Raw genomic sequence first — 24,663 nt, 5'->3', positions numbered from 1 at the left:
AAAGTTGTACACCAACACTTGATTTTCTTTTCTCACCAAAAATCATGTTGACTGCAAATCTGAGGTATTAACTATGAGAAACAGTGAATCAGTGTTAAATATTACTGTAAAGGTGACAGTTTACTGTGATCACCACAGAAGTACAGTAGACTGGTTTGGTAAGCAATCTGAGCTTACAAAGTTGAAGAGTTTGAGAAAGAAATCATGTAGTTGGATGTGCCTTTGGGAATACTTACTATTATATTACTTTTTTTTTAAATGATTATTGCATTTTACATAATATAAGATTAATAAACGGTGAAAGTGTTGTCTACAGCAATTACAGGCAGTCCCTGGGTTACAAACAAGATAGGGTCTGTAGGTTTGTTCTTAAGACAAATTTGTTTGTAAGTCGGAACAGGTACAGCTCCAGCCAAAAAAATTTTTTTACATTTTTTGTATAGCATAGGTAAGGGTTAACAGAAGATTTCACCTCACTTTCTGTGCCTATGACAATTGGATTTTGAAAATTTTGGGGTTGTTGTGGAAACAAGGATTGGTGATAACGCTTCAGTGGAGACACCTTTTCCCCATGATAACTTTTACAGGAGTGAATTTCTCTTCCTAGAGGTAGATTTCCTCTCACTTCCTGTTGCCTCCCTCCTTTTGAAAATAGGAGTCATTTGTAAGTTGGATGTTTGTAACCCGGGGGCCGCCTGTATTCATAATCTACTTTCTGTATTCCAATGTAAGGTAGACAATTAGACCAAAGATTTGTTGGGTTTATGGATGACACCCACATTTTGTTGTCATGTAATATACTGTATATATCTGTGAGGGTTAGTTAATGATCTTGGTTATGATGGTAGTGGTGGTTAAATATCATGCAAATTTCATTTTTCACACAAAATTACTTTACAGTGCCTTTAATTATGAAATTGTATTTATGTAACATAGAAGTATCATGTCTCACCTTTGGGGACAAGATGCCTATTGTAAGCAGCTAATTTTTACTAACTATTCCTAAATGGTCTTACAGGCAAGCTGACTTTTTGTTAGAACCATATATTGTAAAACCATCTACCTTATGTGCCCAGCTATTGTCTGCTTTAGACTATTCATAATCACAATTGTATTATACTATAGATTTTTTGTCCTTTATCCCATGGTATAACCATAATTTTAATCAAAATGTAATTATTTTTTCAACAGGACCTCTTATTGGACGTCAGATTTTTAGGTTCAGCGAAGAAGGTCTTGTTAATGCCAGGTTTGACTACAGCTATAACAATTTCCGAGTCACCAGTATGCAAGCCATGATAAATGAGATCCCTCTTCCCATAGACCTATATCGTTATGTTGATGTCTCAGGGAGAACTGAACAGTTTGGAAAATTCAGTGTGATCAACTATGATCTCAATCAAGTCATCACAACATCAATGATGAAACATACTAAAATATTTAGTGCCAGCGGACAAGTCATTGAAGTTCAATATGAAATCTTAAAGGCTATTGCTTATTGGATGACCATTCAGTATGATAACATGGGTCGGATGATTATGTGTGGCATACGAATTGGTGTAGATGCCAATTTAACAAGATATTCCTATGAATATGATCCTGATGGCCAGCTTCAGGCTGTGTCTGTTAATGATAAGCTGCAGTGGCGTTACAGCTATGATCTAAATGGAAACATCAACTTGCTTAGTCTTGGGAATAGTGTTCGTCTCACCCCACTAAGGTATGATATTGGAGATCGTATTACTCGTCTGGGAGAAATTCAGTACAGAATGGATGAAGATGGGTTTCTCAGACAAAGAGGCAATGATATATTTGAGTACAATTCTAATGGTCTTCTGAGTCGTGCTTATAACAAGGTTGCTGGTTGGAATGTACACTACCGATATGATGGACTTGGAAGACGTGTTGCAAGCAAGTCGAGTACAGGTTCTCACCTGCAGTTCTTTTATGCAGATCTAGCCAATCCAATAAGAGTTACTCATCTCTACAATCACACAAGTTCTGAGATAACATCACTCTATTATGATCTTCAAGGTCATCTTATCGCTATGGAGTTAAGCAGTGGCGAGGAGTATTATGTTGCATGTGACAATACAGGAACACCTCTAGCGGTATTCAGTAGCCGTGGCCAAATTTTAAAGGAAATCTTATACACACCATATGGGGACATATATGAGGACACAAATCCAGATTTTGAGATTATCACTGGGTTTTATGGTGGACTATACGACTCCTTCACTAAACTTGTGCACCTGGGTCAACGGGATTATGATGTTGTCGCAGGGCGGTGGGCCATACCCAATCACAATATTTGGAATAAGTTAAACATTGAACCAAAGCCATTTAACTTGTATGCATTCGAAAACAACTATCCAGTTGGCAAGACCCAAGATGTGGCACAATATACAACAGGTAAAGCAATGGTTTCTAGGAACTTAATACATTTCCGCATATAGTTCACGCTCAGTCACAGTTAGCCCTTGTACACACGGTCGGAGAATCCATCGGAATGTGTCCTATCGGACCGTGTTGTCGGATAATCCGACTGTGTGTGGTATGCATCGGACTGATTCAGTTGGAATATCCGTCGCACCCAATTTTCCAACATGTTGGAAATATTTTCCGACCAACTGGTTCGATCGGACATACTCCGATCATGTGTAGAGAATTTTGATCGGACCAAGTGCCTCGCATGCTCAGATCAAATTCCTACATCAAAGCTATTGGCTACTAGTCCCATCATAACGAAATTACATCATCACTTTCTGAATGATCGGATTTTTCAAAAAACTTAGTCCGACCGTGTGTATGCAACAGTTTCGGACAAGATCCAACAGGCAAAATCCGATGGATTTGGTTGGCAGAATGTCCGACCGTGTGTACAGGGGCTTACAGTTTTGATTGGATATAATAAGTGCTATATATAAAGTTTCTGCAGATTACATTAGAAAACCTGATCTGACCTTGTGAGGCCAACCTACCTTTTCTTTTGGCCCCAGAAGGATGCCTTGTTGGCTTTTAAATTTAGCTATTTTCAATTTAAAAAAATGTAATATGTTGCAGCTGACTAGCCCTTAGATGTGATGGCACATTCGTTTATTTTCTTATATATATTTTTCCTTTGTTTTTATCCGATAATCTTGCCAGTAAAACACACCGGTGCAACACCATCAGCTTCCAGGTTTTTTGTTAAAGCTTAATTGAACAAGCTGAAGTTAGAAGCTGATTGGCTACCATGCACAGCTGCTCCAGATTTTGCACTCTACAGTTTTAGTCCCAGTTCACATCGAGAGATTTTGCATCACAGGGGAATCTCTGGGATTCTGGCTATGATTCCAACTCCAGTTCTGGCAGAATGTGCATGCATGTTGGGATGCCATTCATTTTCACTGACAGCTATACGAGGTGCAGTTTTGCCCCGGCTGGCACACAATAAATCGTGCTGCAATCGCGGCAAAACTGCATTGCCGTCTACAATCCCAAATTGCTAGATTTGAAAGGGGTAACTCAACCCTACCCTGTCCCAGTTAACATACACGTATTGTACGAAGAAACATTATTTCTCTTCCTAGGACAGTAAGTTTGTTAGAACTAAAGAACATCCCCCTCTTTTCATATTTCTTTAACTTAGGGGAAGGTGTTTTTTTAGTTGACAGAGCTTATCTCATAACGTGCACAGGCCTAGCACACAGATACTTGAAAGCTCACTGGATTTCTAAAATGATTATTAACCGGTTCCTGACCGGCGCACGCCGATGTATGTTGGCAGAGTGGCATGGACAGGCAAATGGGCATACAGGTATGTCCCTTTAAATTTGCCTCCATGCCATCACATGCACACCGCCAGCAGCACGCACGCACGCACGTTGGCCAGGACCTCCATGAGTCGGGATGCGGGTCCCGTGGAGATACCCGTGATTGTCTCATGGGGAGGAAGAACAGGGAGATGCTAATGTAAACAAGCATCTCCCTGTTATCCCTGTGATCGGAGCAGAGATCAGTGACATGTCACACATAGCCACGCCCCCCCCCCCCCACAGTTAGAAACATGCCCCAGGACACACTTAACCCTTACTCTTCTCCCTAGTGGTTAACCCCTTGTCCCTCCCCCAATCAATGACTGGACATTGAAAGGAGAAGCAGCAGACTGATGCTCCTCTCTGCCATTCAGCTTTCTCCTTCTATCAGCATAATCCTTTATTAGAATATGAGCACTGCAACACGGCTGAGCTAATTGTCAATCTTTATCTACTGTTTCATCCACTTAAAACATAAAAAAAAAAAACATGTATTACACTACTTTTCCTGATCTGTCCTTCAGAAAATACTAGTTGCTTGGCTGGCATGATGTTCCAATGGCTTCAGTACTTTCTGAATCTTCCAAAACACAAATTCAGATAAGGAGTTCTGACTTCACTTGTTCCATAGAAGTGGCTCAAAGTATTGAAGTCAAAGACAGCATCTCACTACTGGTGTCATTTAATGCTTTATTGCAAAATAAATTCCTTTACACAGGAATTTGTATAGCACTGATTGCTGTATAAATGACAATAGTCCCAAAAATGTGTCAAAATGGTCAGGAAGGGGGTAAAATCTTCCAGGGCTGAAACGGTTAATAGATATTTGTGCTAGATGAATAGATATAACAAAACACTTTTGATTGTATATTTAAAACACCAAAGGAGAGAAAATAGGTTCAGTGTTAGGTGTATTAGGCTTTACATACACTTTAAGAGAGACTGTTATCTGTGTAGTAATGTACATGTATCAGGGTAATCGCCCAAACAAACAGCAAGGCAGGCTGTGTTTGGTAAAACTGGGCACCACTAATATGTCTGCACTACATAGCACAGCAATTTTTCGAATTATTGTTACAGATATTTAAAACAGCTTCTAAAAAGATTGTAGGCTTTTTCACCTCTTCTTTGCGATAAGGTACGATTACTCGGGCACAGTCATCACATGTGGTTAGCACTTTAGCAGTAAATGGGTCAATCAGAAGAAATATGCAGTTCATGTCTGAAAATAAAGTAAAAGCTGTAGAAATTACCATGAACAAATATAAAGCTCTAGTCCAGGGGTCTCAAACTGGCGGCCCTCCAGATGTTGCAAAACTACAAGTCCCATCATACCTCTGCCTCTGGGAGTCATGCTTGTAACTGTCAACCTTGCAATGCCTCATGGGACTTGTAGTTTTGCAACAGCTGGAGGGCCGCCTGTTTGAGACCCCTGCTCTAGTCATAGGAAGTTTGTTGTAGTCATTATGACAAAAAAAAACACTCAATAATAATAATTATTATTTAAGAACTTTTGCTTTCTTTTTTTAGACATTGGAAGTTGGTTGGAGCTGTTTGGTTTTCAACTGCACAATGTGCTCCCTGGATTCCCGAAACCAGAAAAAAAGGGCTTTGAATCATCTTATGAATTAGTGCAACTTCAAACTAAAACTCAGGAATGGGATCCTGGGAAGGTAAGCATTTGTCTTAAAGTATGGAAAATAATGTTTTGGCTATGGGACAGGAAGTGAAGAGAAATCTCCATAATGGGATGCAGCTGGCATAAAACTGACAGGGGTTATAACCCTCCCTTACACTATTAAAAATGAGGGGAAAAAAAGTTTTGCCTTTAGTTCTGCTAATGGTTGGTTCCTAGAACACTGAATCAAATGGAACTCTGAGTTAAATCCCCGCTTCCACCCAAAAGACTTTCTTTTTAAAGCTGAACTCCAGGCAAACAACTAAATACACAGATGAAATATAGATAAGGGAACTGTTTTTCCTGTCAAAGGATTTGTATTTTTGTCCTTCCAGTCCCAATATTTACACAGCACAGCCCCATCTGATAGTCTAGTAACACTACAGGTCTTGTCCCTCCCCCAATCAATGACTGGACATTGAAAGGAGAAGCAGCAGACTGATGTTCCTCTCTCTGCCATTCAGCTTTCTCCTCCTATCAGCATAATTCTTTATTAGAATATGAGCACTGCAACACAGCTGAGCTAATTGTCAATCTTTATCTACTGTTTCATCCACTTAAAACATAAAAAAAAAACATGTTTTACACTACTTTTCCTGATCTGTCCTTCAGAAAATACTAGTTGCTTGGCTGGTATGATGTTCCAATGGCTTCAGTACTTTCTGAATCTTCCAAAACACAAATTCAGATAAGGAGTTCTGACTTCACTTGTTCCATGGAAGTGGCTCAAAGTATTGAAGTCAAAGACAGCATCTCACTACTGGTGTCATTTAATGCTTTATTGCAAAATAAATATTATTCTAGGAAAAAAAGACCCAACATAGTTGCAACTGCTGTTAGACTAATGCCCCATACACACAGTCAGACATTTCAACCACAAAATCCGTCTGATTTTTTCAGACGGATTTTGGCGGAAACTTGTGTTGCATACACACGGTCGCACAAAGTTGTCGGAAAATCCAATCGTTCTGAACAAGGTGACGTAAAATACGTACGTCAGGACTATAAATGGACCAGTAGCCAATAGTTTTCATCTCTTAGTTTATTCTGAGCATGCGCGGCATTTTGTCAGTCGGAATTGTCTACATGCGATCAGAATTTATGTGATCGGATTTTGTTGTCACAAAATTCTAGATCCTGCTCTCAAACTTTGTGCATCAGAAAATTTGATGGAAAAAGTCAGATGGAGCCCACACATGGTCGGATTTTCCGACAACATGATCTGATCGCACATTTTCGGTCGGAAAATTCGACTGTGTGTATGGGGCATAAGGCTATTGCATTAAACAGTGTATCCGTTAGATCTCAGTTATCTTATATAGCCCAAACTCCATGGGTACGACTTTGACCATGTCTGTCACATTCCTAGCCTCGGTCATGGCAAATTTTAATATTGCTTGTTGTAGTTCTTTACAGAGTTGTAGGATTTTTCCCAGCGGACATTTTTTGTTATCAACAGCAGACACTGCATGCATTTCACATTTTATTGCAACAAAAACAGCTATGTGAAATGTTCCAAAATATTTGCAAATCATATTACTGTACTAGGTATTGGATGTAACTCCTAAAGCTACATTTGCATGGGCAACTAGCGCCAGTGTGAATGACAGTGGCAGGTATCTGATGACTCCTGCAGCAGCTTTCTCCACCTGTGAGCTACTGAGCCCTGTACATTTCAATGACAGGTCGGGTGAAGCCATAACTCTCCATGTCTGTCTGCAGAGTCAGAGATGACCAATTGCTCACTTTGTGTGCGCTCGCAGCTAGCCACTCACAGGTGGAAAAAAAAATGTGTTGCAGGAATGAGCAGATTCCTGCCACTGTCATTCTCATCAGCTCTAGTTGGTTGTGCGAATGTAGTCTCAGTGGCAGAATCAGTTAGTTACTAATAACTGCAACATACACTATATTAAGTTGACCCACCCTTTGCAGCTATAACATTTTCAACTCTTCTGGGGAGGCTGTCCACAAGGTTTAGGAGTGTGTTAGTGGGAATGTTTCACCATTCTTCTCAAAGCGCATTTGTGAGGTCAGGCACTGATGTGGATGGGAAGGCCTGGCTTGCAATCTCCACTCAAATTCATCCCAGAGGTGTTCTACGGGGTTGAGGTCAGGGCTTTGTGCAGGCCAGTAAAGTTCCTCCACCCCAAACTCGCTGATCCATGTCTTTATGTGCAGTCATGTTGGAGCAGGAAGGGGCAATCCCCAAACTGTTCCCACAAAGTTTGGAGCATGAAATTTACCAAAATGTCTTGGTATGCTGGCGCCTTAAGAGTTTCCTTCACTGCAACTAAGTGGCCAAGCCCAACCTTGGAAAAACAACCCCACACCATAATCCCTCCTACCACGAAAAAGATTTGGACCAGTGCAAAAAGCAAAGTCCATAAAGACGTAGATGAGTGAGTTTGGGGTGGAGGAACTTAACTGGCCTGCACATGAATTAGAGATGAATTCGAGTGGAGATTGCGAGCCAAGCTTTCTTGTCCACATGAGTGCCTGACCTCACAAATGCGTAATTCTATTTTTTTATTCAAAATGGTCACACATATATAAAACCCTAATGTCAATCTGCGTACATTTAATAAAGAGAAAATAAGCATAAGAACATCAGTGTGTTCTGTCACCGTTTCAGATGGATGCCAGGAACTTTCCCCATGTGTCTTTCTGCTGACACTGTTGTTACTTCCTGGATTTGGTTAACGGTGGAACGCAGCTGTAACTTCCGGTCAACGTCGTATAGGCCACGTGGCCATCTGAAACGGTGACAGAACACACTGATGTTCTTATGCTTATTTTCTCTTTATTAAATGTACGCAGATTGACATTAGGGTTTTATATATGTGTGACCATTTTGAATAAAAAAATAGAATTACGCTATGTGCGAATCTTTTTATATTTTATGACATTGTGGAAGCGTGTTTGGCAGACGAACCCTGGTGAAGGACATTTGAATTGCGGTGTATAAAAACGGGATTATTCCCTTAAAGGCGCTAGTTATTCTTGTATCTGGTGAGTTTAACCCCCTGAGGGGATACAAACTTCACACGGTGAAATATTGGTGCAATCCTGGTGGATGGAGTAGTTACAGCACTTTTTGATGAACATTATTATCACCCTACAGCGTTGATTATACTATCATTGTCACCCTTTCTGCACAATCTCCTTTTGGATCTTTTATGCTGTTATTTGGGACTTTAAAAACTTTTTATTGTTCAGCGCTGTGTTAGTACTGATATTTTCAGGATATGAACTGATTTTTATTTGTGTACTATTTGTTATATATATATATATATATATATATATATATACTGTATATATATATATATATATATATATATGTATATGTATATATATATATATATATATATATATATATATACTGTATATATATATATATATATATATATATATATATACTGTATATATATATATATATATATATGTATATATATATATATATATATATATGTATATATATATATATATGTATATATATATATATATATATATATATATATATATATATATATATATATATATATATATATATATATATATACAGTATGTGTGTGTGTGTGTGTGTGTGTGTACACATATATATGTAACTAAATAATCTGTTAATAATATTTTCTATCTCTTAGACAATCCTCGGTATTCAGTGTGAGTTACAGAAACAGCTGAGAAACTTCATTTCTTTGGACCAGCTACCAATGGCTCCAAAACAAAATAGAAAGAAGTATCATGGAACCGCAAAATATCCTAGATTTGCTGCGGTTCCATCTTTATTTGGAAAAGGCATTAAGTTTGCCATCAAAGATGGAGTAGTGACTGCTGATGTCATAGGAGTGGCTAATGAAGACAGTCGCCGCATTGCTGCCATCTTGAATAATGCCCATTACCTAGAGAACTTGCATTTTACAATTGAAGGCCGGGATACCCATTACTTTATTAAGTTGGCTTCTCTAGAAGAAGACTTAGCTGTCATTGGGAACAGTGGCAGTGGACGCGTTCTGGAAAATGGTGTAAATGTCACTGTGTCCCAAATGACATCAATGGTCAACGGAAGGACTAGACGATTTGCTGATATACAGCTCCAACATGGCACATTGTGCTTTAATGTCCGTTATGGAACAACCGTCGAAGAAGAGGAGGATCATGTCCTGGAACTGGCCAGGCAGAGAGCGGTGGCTCAGGCCTGGACTAAGGAGCAGAAGCGACTACAGGAAGGAGAGGAAGGTATAAGAATGTGGACAGAAGCAGAAAAACAGCAGCTTTTAAGCACAGGGAAGGTTCAAGGCTACGACGGATATTTTATTCATTCAGTGGATCAGTATCTAGAACTTTCTGATAGTGCCAACAACATTCACTTCATGAGACAGAGTGAAGTAGGCAGGAGGTAACAACAAAAAAAACAAAAGACACTCTATGCCTTTGCGTCACCAAAGACTGCCTGTTTTTAAAACATAAAATGGTTTATTGTAACGATTTTCTAGATGAGATCTATGTATATGTAAATATAAAGTAAACATATCCAACTGCCTTTAAATGTGACAAAAGATGGTATTTTAATATTGTTAGTTTTAACAATGTTATCCTTAATGGCATTGGTGAGGTCTTTGTTTTTTACCACAATGCTGAGCGATGTTTTTAAAGTGCACCTGTCTCCTATACAAAGTAGAGGTAGGCATTTTGACTGAGAATGAAGCCTATATAGTTGTTTAAAAAAATAAAATTTAAAAAATAAAGTAGCGATGAAGTGGTTACTTATTACTTGTCATTATTAATAGGCTACATTCTGTTGAATATTTGTAGAACAAAATTGCCGCCACTACTCTGAGTAGGCCACAAGTACATTTTAAGGCCTCTCAAATGCTAATGGGATTAAAAAAAAAATATGACAGTGCAGCTTCTTATAGCTTGTGTGGCGGTATTCAGCATTTTCGCTTGCATATTAACCACTACAAAGTTGCCACTCTTTTTCTCAAAACTAGAGCTTATGTGATGAAATAGCTTCTAGACAAAAAGAATCTACCTAAAGAGTATTAGTACGTATATGAGAAAAAAAAACAAAATGTGTAATATGGAATCCTGTCATTGTTTCTTATTTTTTCATAAATTAACATTCTTTCAAAATAAAAAAAATAAAATGTTGTGAGTCATGTATACTCATATTGGTGTTAACAGAAGTTAGTGTCTACACAATTGAGACCGTATTTTTTATTTTTTTTTAAGTAGCAAACACTTGGAAGCAGTGGCTCTCTTGTAAACAGTGTCCAGATTGTGTATATGTGATTCCAGCAAAGGAGCTATGTAATTATTATATGTTAATAATATGTATGCTCGTATTCCCAGAGCATGCATGAAGAGCAATGAACAGGTGTGAAAAAACAACTTTTTTTTTTATTGCCAAGAATGATGCAGCGGAAAAGTCTTCTGAGCTCGCAGGGTATCTAAGGTTATTGTGATTATGCAAGATGCCAAAGGTGGAACTTCAAGTGTCTGTAAATCTGGCACTTAAAGTGGTTGTAAACCCTCCCCCACAACTTTGCCCCGTGTAAATCAGCATAAAAAACCCTAATGAACACTGCTTGTAGATATCTCCTTACTTGCTTAGTATTGTTGTAATCCTTGTTGTTCTGTAGAATGAAGTCACTGAGCATGCCCAGATCTCCCCCGATTTACGGCACACTCTCTATGTGCTTGTCTATCTGTTATCAGGACTTCCTACGGCACAACACTGAACTCTGCTAATCACTCAGAGCTTCCTCCTACACACCATGTGACCATGTGACCTCACATACAGTCTAAACCTGGCCATTACTGCAGTCTTATCAGCTGAAGCTGATAAGTCTGACAAAGGCAAACATTAGACATTGGCACAAGTAAATACTATGAAATAAACAAGTAAGCTATGAACAGGGAAGCAGGGTTGCCATAGAAACATTGTATTGAGAAGGAGGCTTGGTTAACAGTGCAGGAAGTGCTCAATGTAAGGGCGGAAATACACTCCACTGTGGACTCAGAAAACAATACTTAACATGGCGCTGCCTAACCCCTGCAAACAAGTTTTTTAAAGTTTCTTTAAACAGTAAGTAATATGCGATTTGGGCTGGATTACAGTGGCTATAGTTTGATAATTACTTATTATAATGGACTAAATGAAATGAAGCATCAGAGTGGGAGAGTTTACTTCCTCTTTAAGTGTAGTATAATTCTGGAAATCTCATTGCTCTGCCATTCTAAAAGAGTCAGTTCATTCCAATTAGTTTCATGATTGAGATTCTGGTTATACCAGTATTTGCTCATTCTATCTACTAGCCTTCTTAAATATTTCAATTGGTATTTAGATATAATTTAGGTTATTCCATTTAATCATATAGCTAAAGCCATACAGCTTTGGTGACCCGGTATGTCAAATTCAGTCAGATATTGTAAATAGTATTTTGGCATTGCTGTAAAATACAACTAAATACCATGAAGTGTTATCCCAGGGAAACAGGAGTATATGTGTACAAAGTTTACTACAACTTGTATGTTTGTACAACTGTATGTCCTTTTGCTACGTACTGTATATAACTGCTTTTTGCTTTATTTTGTATTCTGTAGAAGCAAAAAAAAGAAAAAAAAAAGGAATCTTTATATTTCAAGGTAAAAAAACATGAATTATGAGAGGTAAAGTAAATGCTAATTTTGTTGTCAAATGCCCCATTTAATTGGTGATTGGGAAGTCTGTGTGTTAAAACGGAGTTTCCAGCCACAGAATTTTTTTTTTTATGGCAACCCATCATAATGCACATAATGCATTAATAACCCCAATAAACTTTATATATGTTTGCTAGTGGATTTTAATTTTATATATTTTTTTATACTTACTATTTAGAAAATCCTCTTCTGGCCATTTCCATGATGATTGTGGGCACGTGAATTCCAATCTCAACCTCTTCCTGGATTTGCGATGGAGAGGTGCATGCTGGGTAACCAGCATGCACCTCTCGATCTCGTGCATTCGCAAAGTTCCACCAGCCGTAGCGTTGATTGTTTAGAAAGTTGCCATAACAACTGGCGCCGATGGAGGAAGGTCCCGCCCCATTGTTATGGCAACATAGATGTTATCCGCCTTAAAACGCGTAATTTCCTTTTGGGAAATAACATGATTTTTTCTCACAGTACTGCCCACTGACTCCTGGGAAAGGACTCACATTTTCCAGGAGCCCAGGCGAGGGAGGAAGTGATGCGGAGCTCCGCGGACCCGGAAGTGGCAGATTGGAAGCCACTACATAGCAACAGGGCGTTTCTGATGTGTAAACATTTTCCCCAAAATGTTTATTAATACTATTAAAGGACTGTAAATATGTAAAAAAAAAAAAAAAAACGGGTGGAACTCCGCTTTAAGTTATACTTACCTTTTAAGTACTGGTGTAATAATATAGCAAACTACATTGTAGCTTATCCACTGATCACTTCCTCTGATTGCTTCCTTTGAATATTCTGTCAATAAGACTTTTAAGGTTTTAAGAACAGAGGAGACTGTGCTAATCATCAGCTGGGCTTTCACATCAGAACTACAACTATAAGAAGGATTTTGTAGCAAGGCTTAAAAACATTCCTCACTTCAGTGAGGGGCCTTCTTTATTATATAAAATACTCATTGGGCATTATGCTTTAAAACAACATTTTTAGACCTTCAAATTTTTATCATAAGGATTTATACTGTAGATGTGTGCTTGCTCCATGGCTCAGCATGGGAACAAGATAGGAAGTGTGCAAGCAACCAAATCCTCAAAACTTGCAATAGTAGGATATAAGATTTAGACACATCAAATAGCCAGATGGAGACAAAAAAATAAGTATTCAAAGCTTGTTCATTGGGGGGCAAAGATAGTTGGCCTAAGAGATAAGATATAATGCCATGGAGAAAATTAATCCAATTGTTTTTACCTGCATTCCATCGCAGTTCCTGAGTCCTTTCCATAATGCTTCACCATGTAGAGAACTGCGAGGGACACTAACTGGAGGAGCAACAAACATGCCACTGTGCATTATGGAAATATATGGAGTAATATCTTTGCTGGAAGTACGCAGAAGAACTCAGAAGAACTCATGTTGATTTTTATGTTCAGGTAAAAGTTACATTTGTTTTAGGAACACATGAACCGAACAACTGCATTGTTTGTGGAAAATTTGGTGGGCTATCCTTAACCCTTCTGGGGGTATTCCTGAGTGTGGCTTGGGGTTAAATTTTAGTACCATTAGCGGTAACAATAAATAACTATAATCAATTATAAAAAATAATAATAAAATAAAATTAATTTCCCCACAATTCACTATCGCTCAATTCTGCAAGTGTTCTAATTTACTATCGCTGTTTTGTAGCTGGTCTAAAACCACTTTTGATGTAAAGGGACATATTTTGGTTGCTATGGACAATATCAAGTTTCCAGGCAGAAAGAGCAGTATATATAATACAAAACTGCACACAGGGCATTGGGCAAAGCACTAGGGACAAAAGGGTTGTAAAATAATTTCATACAGTAATGTAATTTGTAAGATTACAATGTACTGTATGTATTATGAATTTTAAATTTTTTTAATTTGCCGCCTGGCTCTGCCCCTATGCGACACATCACAGGGAATGGAGCCCAGAACACAGAGGAATCGGGCGGAGGACAGAGCCCATGGACACAGCGGGGGACATCGCAGGATCCTGGGGACACCACACCAGTATCCTGCAATGCAATCCCGAGTGTGGCTCGGGGTTACTGCTAATAGTACTGAAATTTAAACCCGAGAAACACTCAGGAAAACCGCCAAGGAGGTTAATGTCAAAAGTGCTTTTAGACCGGCTAGAAAACGGCAATAGTAAATTAGAACACTTGCAGAATTGAGCGATAGTGAATCAGTGGGAAAATGTATTTCATTATTATTATTTTTATAGTTATTTATTATATTATAATTTATGATTTTTTGTTTCAAACTTTATCATACCCGGGATGCCTGCTAGATTCTTGTTTGGACAGATTTAAGTGTGTTATTACTAAGAATTACAGGCCTACAATATAAAACTCCAAATTTTTATGCAAACCAATGTACTGCTTTGAATTTCAAAAATCTGACATACTCATACCGCCAGGAAGGCTATGGCTGGGTTGACACAAATGTAAATTGGATGCGCATTTTCCTGCATCCAATTCGCATGATGGTTCACACAGCTATGGGGCGGCTGCGATCTGCATTTAAAAAGGGTCCTGTACATTTTTTATTCTGATTCAGGTGCAAATTCAGGCAAAAAGTTGGACCTCATTTGCACCTGAATCAGTGAACGTGGATTCCCCGGACCCCATGCTGTGAACCGCGGCCATTACATATGTGAACCCAGCCTCAAAGCTTAAGGCCTCTGCAACAACTAATCCCCAGTGAGCTTGCTTGGTCCCAGGTAGTTCTAACCACTGATAAGTTCCACCAAATAAAATAATAAACAGATAAATTAACAGAAATGCATACATTAATAAAACAAAAGAGACTCACTTCAAAGGTTTTACATTTAAAAGTTGTATTTATTTTTTCTGCGACAATTTTAAGAGCCTTTTATTTCGATCTGAGGTCTGTCTAATTTTTGGAGATGACGTCAATGGCATTTTTACATTCTTTTGGATCCATGCTACAAGACCAAAATGGTCTATTTCATCCTACCACATGAGAGGTGCTCTACAAAGGTCGAACAAAACTTTCTTTAGGCAGCAGTGGGCCGGTGGACTCCTAGTAACACTCACAGACATAGCTTGTCCATGATGGTCAATGAGCATGTTAAGTCACCAACAACCTCAGGAGTGAAGAAAAACTCTACGGTCTCCTGGCTGTCAAAAATGGACCAGTGACCAAAGCCTGCAGAACGTGCACTAGGGGTGCTGGCCTGCCCTGCTGCAAGTGTCAAAAGGAGTGTTCAGTGCAGCTGGAGGGGTGATGACCGACAAATGCATCTGCCCATTCACAGTCAATGGTGAACTCCTGTGCTTTATTACAATAAACAATGCTTGGGTTTCAGGTGCCTTTCACACCCTCTGGTGGCATTCATATATTAGTTGCTGCATGCAGCCAAGTCTCTTTGTCCATGAAGGAGCATATATTTACACAATTGAGAGCACACACACTGGTCCTGTAAGGTGGAGATGCTGCCGCTGCTACTTCTGCCTCTCACTAAAGAATACCATGTGTGTAATCATTTGTATTTCTAAATTAATTCTGATGACCACCAATCCCAGTGTCAACCTAGCAAATTCCTGGCATAGCCTCCTTCCAACCCACCACCCTCTCCTGCTTCTCCCCCCAAAACAAAAGCATTCAAAAATATATAGATAGATAAAGAAATAGATTAATTAATTAAATACAACAAAATAGCTACATTTTAAAACGTTAACCGCTTCCAGACCGGCCCACGTACATTTACTGTGACATGACCGCCCGGGTGACCAAAATCACATACCTGTATGTGATTCCGTGCATGTGGTTTAGGGGTGCACCTCTCCCTCTGTGAGTGGACACAGCAGGAGCCAATCAGCGGGTCTGGTTGCCGCCGAAACCCCCCGATCATTCAGACGAGACACAGAGCAGCGGTGAGCCGATGTACACAAAGCACACAGCTGCTCTGTCAGGGAGGAAAAGAGGGAGATCGTGTTTCAGCTAAGCTGAATCATAATCTCTCTTTTCCTCCAGTGAATCCACTTCCCCATAGTTCCACAAGGAACACATTTAACCCCTTGATCACCCCTGTAGTTAACCCTTCCCTGCCCTTGTCAAGAATGATGCAGTGGAAAAGTCTTCTGAGCTCGCAGGGTATCTAAGGTTAATGTGATTATGCAAGAAGAAGGTGTAACTCCAAGTGTCTGTAAATCTGGCACTTAAGTGTAGTATAATTCTGGAAATCTTATGGCTCTGCCACCCTGAAAGAGTTAGCTCATTCCAATTAGTTTCATGATTGAGATTCTGATTATACCAGTATTTGTTCATTCTATTTACTAGATGCCATCTTATATATTTAAAGTGGTATTTAGATATAATTTAGGTTATTCAATTTAATAATCAATTATAGCTAAACTAATTTGCTTTTTTTTAGCACTGATTACTGTATTGGTGTCACTGGTCCCCAAAAAGTGTCACTTAGGGTTAGATTTGTCCACCGCAATGCCACAGTCCCGCTAAAAATTTAAGATCGCCGCCATTACCAGTAAAAACACCAAAAAAAAAGAAAAGTCCCTAAATCAATCCCCTATTTTTATAACTTTTGCGCAAACCAATCACTATATGCTTATTGGGGTTTTACCAAAAATATGTAGCAGAATACATATTGGCCTAAATTGATGAAGAAATTCATTGTTTTTTTTGGATATGTATTATAGCAAAACATTAAAAATATAGTCTTTTTTGTTAAATAAAAAACCACAGAGGTGACCACCAAAAGAAAGCTCTGTTTGTGGGAAAAAAAAGGACATCAATTTTATTTGGTTTGGGAACAACGTCACATGGCCGCACAATTGTCAGTTAAAGAGACAAACAGTGCTGTATCTCAAAAAAATGGCCTGGTCAGGAAGTGGGTAAAGACTTCTGGGGCCAAAGTGGTTAAAACTTTTATTTTATTTTTAAAGATACCTCTAGAAGCCTTTTGCCTAAAATGTCAGTCTTATTGAAGCTACTTTCCAAATGTGGTGCCATGTGCAGGCTAACTGAAAAATTATAGCCATGTATAACCAAGGACTGACGCTCCTAATTTTTTGTTACAAAGACAGCTATATGTGCTTTCCAATGCCATGCCATAGAAAGGGGTGCCACATGTTACTCTTTAACCTGAAAACCCAGAGGACTGAAGCTGTAATTTTTGGGTACCATGACCGATGTTTAATGTCAAGCACATTTCTGCTTTTCACTTGCTATCCTTCTTATAGCTACTTAGAAAATAAACTTTTTGATAACGGACAACGCTGCAATAAAAAATGCAGGTTTTTTTGGTGAGCAGAGAATGCACGGCTAATAGCTTTGCTAAACTTACACCAGTTGAGGCTCATACTACAAAAGAAAAGTCCTTTGAATTAACTCAGTGGTCTTCAACCCTGTCCTCAAGGCCCACTAAAAGGCCAGATTTGTAAGATAACTGAAATACATCACAGGTGATATCATTTGTTGCTCCGTGATTGCAGTATTCTAGTCTGCATCTCCCCAAGGTAATACATAAAACCTGGCCTGTTAGGGGCCCTGAGGACAGGGTTGATGACCACTGAATTAACTGACATTTCTTTAACCCCTTTACGACCATCCAACACATATGCGCAGTGGAAAACAGTGGGCTTGTAACACCCACGCACAGCACATATGCATTGCTGGGCGACCGTAGTTTATATTCTGGGAGCATGCTTACTGCATGTTCTTGGCACACAGAACAAACTGTCAAACACAGCTACTGGTCCAGGCTTAAAATCAGTTAGCAGCAGAACCAGCTTCTGATTATGTGACCACTTTGACATGATCGCTGATCATTCTCAGCCCTTGTACACACGGTCGGAGATTCCGACAACCAAATCCGTCGGATTTTGTCCGAAACTGTTATATACACACGGTCGGAGCAAAGTTGTCGGAAAATTCGATCGTTCATTTCGTTATGACGGGACTACGTTCAGGCTAGTAGCCAATAGCTTTGATGTAGGAATTTGATCTGAGCATGCGTGGCACGATCGGAATTCTCTACACATGATCGGAGTATGTCCGATTGGAGCATTTTGTCGGAAAATATTTCCGGCAAGTTGGAAAATTTGGTCCGATGGAAACAGTCCGATGCAGACCACACACAGTCGGAATATCCGACAAAATGCTCCGATCGGACACATTCCGTCGGAATCTCCGATCGTGTGTACAAGGGCTCACTCTTCCTGGACAATCTCAACTGTTTAAAGGGATGCCAGGGTAGGAATACCCTATTTATCTGCGTATAACACGCACTTTTTTCCCCCTAAAATCAGGGGGAAATCGGGGGTGCGTGTTATATGCCGATCCCCCACTATTTTTAACCCCTTCTGCCGCTCTCTGCGGCTTCCGGGTATTTTTGGCCGCACTTGGGCATTCTCGGCTATCTTTGGCCGTTCTCGGCGGCTTTCCAAAAAGCCGCTGAGAACTATCAAGCGCCGCCGAGATACACAGGACATCCACTATGTATCCTTTTTAAATGGCAAAGCCACAGACAAGACTGCAGATGACTGACAAGGCTAAATACAAGGCTGCAAATGACTGACAAGGCTGCAATGGAAGGCTGCAAATGACACTGACAAGGCTGCATTGATGGGCATTTAAATGTAAGTTTTTTTTCTTAAACTTCCCTCCTAAAAGTTTTTTTCTTTTAAATGCCTCCTAAACTTGGGGTGCGTGTTATACGCCGATAAATACAGTAGTTTAAAATGTTTTGGGTTCATTGTTGTGTACAAAAAAAGCTATTTTAAAAGTGTTGACATATAGAATAAAGTATGTGCTGCTATTGTAGGGTGTCGCTGTTGCTAGTTCTAGAAATGACCTTTAAAGTGGTTGTAAACCCTTACATATACCCACTGAAGTGACTAGCCTTAGGCGAAACACAGAGATTAAACAAATTTTCCTACATGCAGTACTGTGCAAAAGTTTTAGGCAGGTGTGAAGAAATGCTGTTTAAATATATATTTTAATTGTTCACTTTTATCAATTTACAAAATGAGCAAACAGAAGAAATCTAAATCAAATCAATATTTGGTGTGACTACTCTGGCTTCAAACCAGCATAAATTCTTATACTTGCACAAAGTCAGGGATTTTTGTAGGATTAGAATCAGGTGTATGATTAACCAATTATACCAAGCAGGTGCTAATGTTAGATCATCGATTTCATATGTAGGTTGAAACACAGTAATTAACAGAAACAGCTGTGTAGGAGGATTTAAAACTATAAGTGGTGTTGCGCAATTCCTCTATCGCTTCAATGTGAAATCAATATAAACCTTCAGAACATATATTCAGTGGTTGAAAAGTAATAAATAGTGTAAATCAAACATAAATCAATAATGAACCAAAGCAAATATTTTCAATAAACTATTATGTGTCCAAGTGATCTATTCAGATATGCTGTATAGTCCTTCTTGAAATCCAAAAACTGCTGTGCTTTCACCAATCAGCTCAGTGCTCACAGAACTCTCATCTCATAGCCACATATAAAAAGCCTTATGCCGCGTACACATGATCTGAATTCTCATTGGAAAAAGCTCTGATGGTTTTCCCGACGCAATTTCCGACGGAATTCGGCTCAAGCTGTCTTGCCTACACACGGTCACATCAAATTCCGATCGTTTATAACGCGGTGACGTACAACACGTACGACGGGACTAGAAAAAGGAAGTTCAATAGCCAGTAGCCAATAGCTTCTGTCTCGTAGTTGAATCTGAGCATGCGTGATTTTTGGCGTGTCGGAATTGCATACACACGATTGCAATTACCGATAGAAAGTTTTTCCGTCGGGAAAATTGAGAACATGCTATCAATTTTTGGCTGGCGGAAATTCGGACAGCTAAATTCCGATGGAGCATACACACGGTCGCATTTTCCGATGAAAAGCTCTCATCTGTCTTTTTATGGCCGGAATTCCGATCGTGTGTATGCGCCATTAGGATCAGGTTTTAATATGGGACCGGTAATCCTTCCTTGAGATATCCCTCTCCTTAATGTTAGTTCTGAGATCCAGGCTCTTGAAGTATCGCTAATAGCTCTAATCCACATAAGAGTGTGAAATAGACAATATGCCTCCCATAGTGTGAAATCATTTAAAACATAGCAATTTTTTAAAAGACAATTGAATGCTTATATCAAAACAAAGTTAAAATCGCATTAAAACTTAAAGAGGAAGTAAACCCTGCTCGCCGCTGTCTACGGCGCATGCGCCGTAGACAGCGGTGCCTGTCTTTCGGCAAATATCTCCTAAACCGTGTAGGTTTAGGAGATATTTCTTGGACCTACAGGTAAGCCTTAATCTAGGCTTACCAGTAGGTCAAAGTGTGTTGTAAGAGTTTACAACCACTTTAAAACATCTGCGTTTCTACCTCTCATGTCACTTCTGGTCTGCCGTCCACTCCAGCCCTTGTTTAGGAGGATTGGTGAGGAACAGCCAAATTCTACTACTAAGGTAATGGTATGGAAGACAGTCTCATGTCACAGGTCATACACTATGGCAAGAATGAGCACAGCAACAAGACACAAGGTAGTTAGTTATACTGCAATAGCAAGGTCTTTCCTAACAAAGTTTTCAAAGCAGACTAGGGCTTCAAGATGTACTGTTCAAGCTCTTCTGAAGAAGCACAAAGAAATAAGCATTGTTAAGGACCGTAGACACAGTGGTCAGGGAAGGGAACTTAATCTAGTAGATGAAAGACACATCATGCTTACTTCCCTTAAACATTGGATGATGTCCAGCAATGCCATCAGCACAGAACTAGTGCACACCAGTGGGACCCAAGTACACCAGAAGTGATCGTCAAGGAAGAATTGTGGCCAAGAAGCTATGCCACTAATGGGGAAAAAGGCTAAACAACTTAACTATGCACAAAAACATAGGAACTGGGGTGCAGAAAGAATGGCAGCAGGTGCTCTGGACTGATGAGTCAAAATTTGAAATATTTGACTGTAGCAGGAGGCAGTTTGTTCATGAATGGGTGGTACAATAATAAATGTCTGGAGCTGCATTCCTGTAAATGAAGTTGGAAATTTGGTCAGGAAGGATCAATGATGTCCTCAATGCTGAGAAAGACAGGTGGATACTTATCCATCATGCCATTCCTTCAGGGAGGCAGGTGGCTGATCTCAAATATATTCTGCAGCCTAAAATAGAGCAAGGAGTCCTGGAAGTGATGGTTTGGCCCCCACAGAGCCTTGACCGCAACATTATCAACTCTGTCTCAGATCACATGAAGAGACAGAAGGATTTGGGGCACAGAGTAGATCTGTGGTTAGTTCTCCAAAATGTTTGGAACAACCTACCTGCTGAGTTCCTTCAAAGCTGTTTGCAAGTGTACCTAGAAGAATTTAATCTGTTTTGAAGGCAAAGGGTGGTTACACCAAATATTGATTTGATTTGAGTTTCCTTTATGTCCAATTACTTTCCATTTTGTTAAGTGATAAAAAATACACTAATAACACTTCTATTTCTGAAAGCATTCTTGATTTACAACATTTTTAAATAGCAACATGTTCCTCGGACATGTGCAGAGTTTTCCATGCCATTTTGTTGCATTTGGCTGCCCCGAAAAATGATGCCCCGAAAAAACTTTTTTTTCCCTATTAACTTCTATAAATGTACATTTTGACCTGTTTGGCCAAATCAAATAAAGGCATATTTGAGCAACTCTACTCATGGGACATGTACTTATAGCAACATAAGGCAAGTCTTCATCTGCTCGGGTAGTTTTGATTTAACAGATTTTGGGGGGGGCGGTGTTGTGTCAAAGGAGATTACAACCTTGTTTTAGCAGCATACCATGGGCTCCCCAAGAGGAACTATCCTATTCTCCCTTGTGGGATAAATGTGTTGCGCTAGTGATATATATATAAATCGGAGAGACCTAACCAAAGTGTAAGTCTGGAAGCTACACGATCTGAAAATACAGTGATATGTCACTCATTGTAATGGGTGCATATGATAAAAATAACTGATAAAAATAACTGAAAATGTGAGTGTATAAATGCAGGTGAAAGAATCAAAATGTGATTCAGTAGTCACAAATAAAAAAAATAGCATTAACTTTATAGATGCTTATGGAATAAGGAGTGACTATAAAGTGAGTAATCCAATGTTAACAGGTAATCAGTGTCCCCACTGTGTACAATTTATGTGATGCATAAAAAACGAACCTCTATATTAAATATAAACCATGTGGGCATAATCTAAAATATAAAGTTCATATTGCAGACACAATTAATGCATATAATCAAGAGTGTACTGCTAAAGGTGAATAATCAACAGTACCAGTACACCACACACAGATAAAATAAACTATATGAGTCCATAAGATTATAGCACCATAGCAGACATGCAGAGTGATGTAAGAAAGTGATATTTTCTATTTCGAGCAATCAGGCATAAACAGGAATGCAACAAGCATAGGATTAGGCTCCAGGGGCGAGGTGCTCAGTCTTGTCCTTTTTTATTAACCAATGGGAAATCCAAGACACAACTCACTATAGGGATAAAGTAAGCATGGATTAGGCTCCAAGGGCGAGGTGCTCAGTCTGCTCCTTTGTTGACCAATAGGAAATCGAAGATACAGCTCATCGGCCACGATCCTCCAGATAATAATGGTAATTTAAGCTGTAAAAAGGAGAAAAAACCTCCACATAGTGTAAATCCAAAATTATGGAATTTATTGTAATAAAAAGTCCAACATCCAAACAGATGAGTACTATATAAAATGGTTCAATTGAACAAGTAAAAATGCGCAGTAAAAAGAGGCTTGCCAAGTGTAATAATCCTATGCGTTTCATCTGCAAAGACTTCAACTTGTGTCTGAGGAAGCCTGCGGGGCGACCAATCCTACCTTAACTGATACATATAGAAGCTACACAATCAAGGCTTCCTGCCCACATGCTGCTTCATGCTGTTGCACCCACAGGGAAAACCGGTAATCAGTCTCATGGAAACAGACTCAGGAATCTCTCTGCTTTTCTAATATATCATTACACAGGGTGCACCTCTACTAGCAGGGGCAGGGCTAGCATTTAACCCTTCTGAAGAAATGCAGAGACATAATTCACTATATGTAGCACCACATCCGAGAAAGAATTAAAAAAGAAGAACAGGAATAGCATAGAACTTTACTGCCACTAATAATTCCATATAGAAAGAGAGAACACTCAATTACATAAACAGGGAGGGTGGGTTGGAAACTGCTCATGTCCACAGCGCCCCTGCAATGCTGCCCAAGGCACCCCACGTCCCTTTAAATTAACTAAACCCCTCCTCCTGTTCCTTTTCCTCCAATCCCAGTTCAACCCCCCACTTAACCCCTTTTTGTCTCCCTTATCACTACTGTCATGCCGGCTCTCTACTAGCTCCTCTTCTCTTCTCTCCTCTCGTGCAACCCTTACCATCTTCCAGCTAAACCATGTTAACTGAAATACACCAGAGGGGCACATACCACTGATGAGTCCCCCACACTTCCATCTTGTAGGTTTTCTTGCCCCCATCAAAGATCACCACCACCACAGCTAATAACGGTGACCCCTTACCCTTGAGAGCCCCTCCACACTCTGAAAGCATGCTGAATCCCATCCTGCAACCCCAGGGAGGGACCATAAATCAATACCCACCGCAAACAGGTGAACACCGTCCCTCTTAAGATAAAGCCTGGTACCCCTCTCCAATTCCATATGGTGGATGACCAAACCCCCATTACGAATCACAAAGCAGCCCACCATTTTATTAACTTTAACACGGGCCTTGTTGATCCTGTCCACTGACCTTACCAAGCCCCAGGTTGTTCGGGCCACAATGTCGGACCACAAGACCAACATATCTCTATTTGAGCTGATCAGATTCCCAGCTTCCAGCGCCATCTGAGTGCAGTATTACAAATGATTTAATGGCAACAAAAAATATGTACACTCACAGAATAAAATTAAGAATGTCAGCGTTGTATAGGCACAGTACAGGGTTCAGCTCTGTGTGGAGGACATGCTGCAGCATGTGGGGTGTCCCTCTGGTCACGGCCGTGCTGGTGACTCCCTGCACTTCCTAGTCCATGGATGTACACGGGAGGAAGCAGCTGATGTCACTACCCAATGTTAGATGGAACGATGAGGTGCACGCATTCGGAGCATGCATGCTCTTTTCTCAGGCATTAGGTTCGGCCATCTTAATGGTGGTATAAATGTAATTCCAAGATTGGTGGGTGTGGAAAGGCTTAACCCATTAATCATTAAAAAAAGGGACTGACACACACAAATAATATTTGAGACACTCATGAACAGTCAATAAATACACAAATGGGTAAATATCCACCAAAGAGGAAAGAAAAAACAGGTTAGAAAAGATGATAAGAAGACAAGGAAAACATTATATAAATAATAAGAATAATCAAAATAGAAACACACACACACACACACACATATATATATATATATATATATATATATATATATA

The 24,663-nt window shown here is 39.5% G+C and overlaps 1 protein-coding gene across 5 annotated transcripts in view; it reads left to right on the top strand.

The window, feature by feature from the left end:
- TENM1 (teneurin transmembrane protein 1) overlaps positions 1–10,630 on the top strand; it is a 912,904-nt gene extending 902,274 nt beyond the window's left edge. For all 5 annotated transcript variants that reach the window (XM_077478732.1, XM_077478724.1, XM_077478714.1 and 2 more), the window contains 3 exons: positions 1,192–2,412; positions 5,328–5,470; positions 9,117–10,630. In XM_077478732.1, coding sequence (XP_077334858.1) covers positions 1,192–2,412; positions 5,328–5,470; positions 9,117–9,875 — 2,123 coding nt within the window. In that variant the 3' untranslated portion in view covers positions 9,876–10,630. The remainder of the gene's footprint in view (positions 1–1,191; positions 2,413–5,327; positions 5,471–9,116) is intronic.
- The last annotated feature ends 14,033 nt before the right edge of the window (positions 10,631–24,663 follow it).

This window comes from Lithobates pipiens, unplaced genomic scaffold, assembly GCF_037356315.1.
Source record: "Lithobates pipiens isolate NorthernLeopardFrog02 unplaced genomic scaffold, aLitPip1_a1.2 Scaffold_1, whole genome shotgun sequence".
Classification (NCBI taxonomy): domain Eukaryota; kingdom Metazoa; phylum Chordata; class Amphibia; order Anura; family Ranidae; genus Lithobates; species Lithobates pipiens.
The sequence above is the reverse complement of the archived record's forward strand: the minus strand, read 5'-3'. Positions and strand labels throughout refer to the sequence as shown.